Below are 4,120 nucleotides of genomic sequence, written 5' to 3' on the forward strand. Positions count from 1 at the left end.
GCCCGCGGCTCTTCACGCTGCTGAGCCACGACTGAACTGCCAAGTTCAGCTCCAACCACATCATCAAGTTCGTGGATGACACAACGGTGGTAGGTCTCATCAGCAACAGTGATGAAACGCACTACAGAGAGGAAGTGGCAAAGCTGGCTGAATGGTGTGGCACTAACAACCTGTCCCTCAATGTGAGTAAGACAAAGGAGGTTGTGATGGACTTCAGGAGAAACTCTGTTGACCACCCCCCACTGACCATCGACAGCTCGACTGTGGAGAGAGTCAGCAGCACTAAATTCCTGGGGGTGCACATCACAGAAGATCTCACCTGGACCACCAACACCATGTCACTCTCCAAGAAGGCACAACAGCGCCTACACTTTCTCCGCTGACTGAAAAGAGCAAGTCTCCCTCCACCCATCCTAACCACATTCTACAGGGGAACTATTGAGAGCGTGCTGACCAGCTGCATCACTGTCTGATATGGGAACTGTAGCGCTGCAGACCGCAAGACTCTCCAGCGGACAGTAAGCACAGCTGCAAAGATCATCGTGCCCCTCTCCCCGCCATCCTGGACATTTTCCTTACACGATGCTCCAGCAAAGCCACCAGCATCGTGAAGGACCCCACCCATCCCTCCCACAGTCTCTTCCAGCTCCTACCATCAGGAAGACGGTACTGGAACATCAGAGCCTGCTTCACCAGACTGCTCAACAGCTTTTTCCCCCAGCCTGTGAGAGCCCTGAACTCAAACCCCGGCCCCCTCTGAAAAACCGCATAAAAACCCCTACCTCCTGAAACACGGACCATCTTAGCTCCCCCCAAACACTCCCCAACCTTACCACATCACGAAAAAAAAAGAAAACTCCTACCATCAGGAAGACGGTACCGGAGCATCAGAACCCGCTCCGCCAGACTGCTCAACAGCTTTTTCCCCCAGGCTGTGAGAGCCCTGAACTCAAATCACCCCGCCCTCCTCTGAAACCCCACACAAACCCCCTACCTCCTGAAACATGGACCATCTCACCTCCTCTCCACCCCCCAAACAAACTTTTTTTTTTGTGCAATTCGAAGTGTGCTACACACAGGTGAGTGGGCCTGTACAAACCACCAGTAGTAACACACTCTCCTGTATGTGCACTAGACACTTTTCACACAACTGTTGAGTACAAAATCCCACAAAAGACTCAATAACATATGTATGTTTACATGCTCATGCACTACAAATCATCTTGCTCTGTTCCCCAGCCAGCTGCTTGACTTTCCCTTTGCACATGTAAAGTAGTAGGTTAGCTGTGTTTAGGTTTATACTGTTTTACTTCATTGTTGTATGTCTGTATTTATGTAGCACCATGGTCCTGTGAGGCATGGCATTTCGTTCCACTGTATGTCTCCACATGTAGCGGAATGACAATAAAGATCAACTTGACTTGACTTGATCAAAGCCTAATGTTCACATATATGGGTTTCAGACATGATATAGAGTTATGCAATGAAATGACATTTGATTACAAGTTCTTTATCATCATTTTGAGGATGATCTGATGCATTTTAATATTTACTGCGAGTTTCTGGGTTTTAGAGTGGATTTGGTCATTTAAGCAAAGGTCTGTGATATCTCTTTGTTTTGAGTGGGGAAGAATCACCAGGTGTTTAGCTCATGAATTTCTTTGAGTCACGCTGTGCTTTTAACCATTTGTTCGTGGTTTAAAACAACATAAATTTCAATGGTTATTCCTTGATTTAAAAGGGTTTCTTTGTTTGAGGTTAATTAAACTGTGGGGGAAGTTTATCATTCTCAGTCCAGATGGTATCACATGACTTGCATTGGGGTCGTAAAGTGTTGCTTTGGAATTTGGCTCTCCTGATCAAAGCAATTCTTATTAACTGATTCTGATCAAGTCATCTGTTGATTCAACCATTGGTGTCTGCGTGGCTCAGCTCCTACATGAGTCGGAACCACAGGCGGTAAGTAAAACTGCATAACATTTCTGTGTTTTGTTGGTAAGTGCTTGTGACTCTTCGTTCCACCCTCGGCATGCCTCCAGGAGCTCGGCTGTTTTCGGAGAGAATCGTAAAGCTGTATTTTTCTTTTATAAATCTGATAAAACTACAGACTCTTCGGCAATATGAAGGATGCAACACTACTATATAGGTACTCAAGATTAACATGAGATTGGCTAAAACTGTGTGTTATGTCCCTTTTAAAATACAGTCTACCAAAGGGTGAACAGTTTTTAAAGCGTTCATTGCTTGCAGACATGATTAACCTTATTGATGGACAGGAATTTTAGTTTGCAAGTAAAGCTGCAAATTCCTCCCTCAACCTTAGCTGCCTTCATAATAATCATCTGATACATAACGCACGATTGAGTGAAAATCACTGCACAAATTATAAATCTATTAGCAAGAGCGCTTTTCTTCCAAACAAAAAGTTGCATTATAATGGCATTAAGCGTGCTCAGGCATGGAAAGTTAAGTGCAACGGGAGTGCAGATTGATTTCATGGTGACTTAAAGGACATACAAATGGATTTCAGTTGTTCTTGAAAAATTAGCTGATGTCATTTAACCTCCCATTAGTGTGATGACGGTCTCATTCAGCTACCTTGAAAGCAAAAGCATCAGGTTTAATGTAAAAAAAAGGCCACAGAAAGCCATGATCATGCATACCTCTCTATCCCAGCTCTGAACCCGCAGCTTTTTCCACTGTTCCCTCTTAGCAAAGTAATCAGGGTACATGGCTTTCTCTGAGGGATGCCAATGATCTAGACACCATTCAGGAACCTAGAAAAGCAGAAATGCAAGTGTACAGGGAATTAATAACTGAAAATGGCATTACAAATCATGTAGCCTCTGGTCTTTTTACTGTTCTGCCAATGAGATTCATTAGCTCCACCCAACTGATTGTCAACAAATTTGGTCCAAATAATGCCAAAACTCTGGCAAATATGTAAAACTGCAAAAGGATTCTTGATGTTAAATATTGTTTCCATGATAACACATCAAACCTTTTCTTCATATGTTTTTTTAGGAGTACTTAATATGCTTAATTTCCTGAAATTAAGAAAAAAAAAAAACTCAAATATAACAAATAGCTATAACTAATTGGATAGAAATGCAGTGCATGAAACGGTAATGCACAGCATCTTAAATTAACATTCTTTGAATTTTACAGAGAAGTATTTTTGTGACTGCACAAATTTTACATTTATTTAGGCAGTATGAATGAAGGGTAATGTCTCACATCATGCAAACGAACAAGCAATGGAGGGTTATGATGAGTTCCATAATAAATTAGTCCTACACACAAAAGCATTTTAAAGGACAAAAACCTGACAAATGTCTTGAAATAAAACATCTGAACAATGTCTTGAGGTGTGGTTACCACAGTATATACGCAGAATAATTGATTCCTCTGTTGAATCCAGTTCCCCCTTGGGTCTGCATTATTTCTCTGATAATACAACAATCTTCATTAATTATTGCTTACAAACCTTTTCATTCGGGTGAGGAAGCTGGAATTTTGTGTGACATTTGCACAACCTGTGTTATATGCTATCTATTCACTGCAGAGGATCCATTGGTGAGCAAGTGATGTAATGCTACATTTCTCCAGTGACGAAACAATCTACATCTTGGATGGTCTGAAGGGAAGTACATTTTAAGCTAACTTTCATTTTTGGGTGAACTTTTCCTTTAATTAATATAGAAGTGTCATAAATAATGCTGATAAAAAAAGGTATCTGTTACCAGTTATTTTACAGAGTCAAAACATTCAGTTGATCAATTGTTCTTTTGGTACAATTAGGTAATTGCAACAGGTATGTTGCTTCCTTGTGTTACACAAATATGGAACAGCATTTATTACAGATGGAAAATTTAAAAAAAATGGTCTTAACACTGGTTGTACAACGTACATTGCCTGAATTAAGATTTAAATTTGTCAAGTTTTCTATAATATGAGGGCAGCTGTATGAGGGGCCGTATAGGCCATAGTTATTGAAAAGTCTCTTACAAACACTAGTGAAACTAAAAACATTGATCGACCTTAGTGAAATTCATTCATATGCATAACTGAAAAACCTCTTACATACACGAGTGAAAACATTGATCAACCATATTGAAAT

The 4,120-nt window shown here is 40.9% G+C and overlaps 1 protein-coding gene across 1 annotated transcript in view; it reads right to left on the reverse strand.

The window, feature by feature from the left end:
- ndufb9 (NADH:ubiquinone oxidoreductase subunit B9) overlaps positions 1 to 2,777 on the reverse strand; it is a gene marked incomplete at its 5' end in the record, with an annotated part of 12,725 nt that extends 9,948 nt beyond the window's left edge. The window contains one exon of the mRNA XM_016550865.1: positions 2,664 to 2,777. Within this exon, the coding sequence (XP_016406351.1) occupies positions 2,664 to 2,777 (114 nt within the window). The remainder of the gene's footprint in view (positions 1 to 2,663) is intronic.
- Between the last annotated feature and the right edge of the window lie 1,343 nt (positions 2,778 to 4,120).

The sequence above is a fragment of the Sinocyclocheilus rhinocerous genome, unplaced genomic scaffold (assembly GCF_001515625.1).
Source record: "Sinocyclocheilus rhinocerous isolate Xijiao unplaced genomic scaffold, SAMN03320098_v1.1 scaffold915, whole genome shotgun sequence".
NCBI lineage: Eukaryota > Metazoa > Chordata > Actinopteri > Cypriniformes > Cyprinidae > Sinocyclocheilus > Sinocyclocheilus rhinocerous.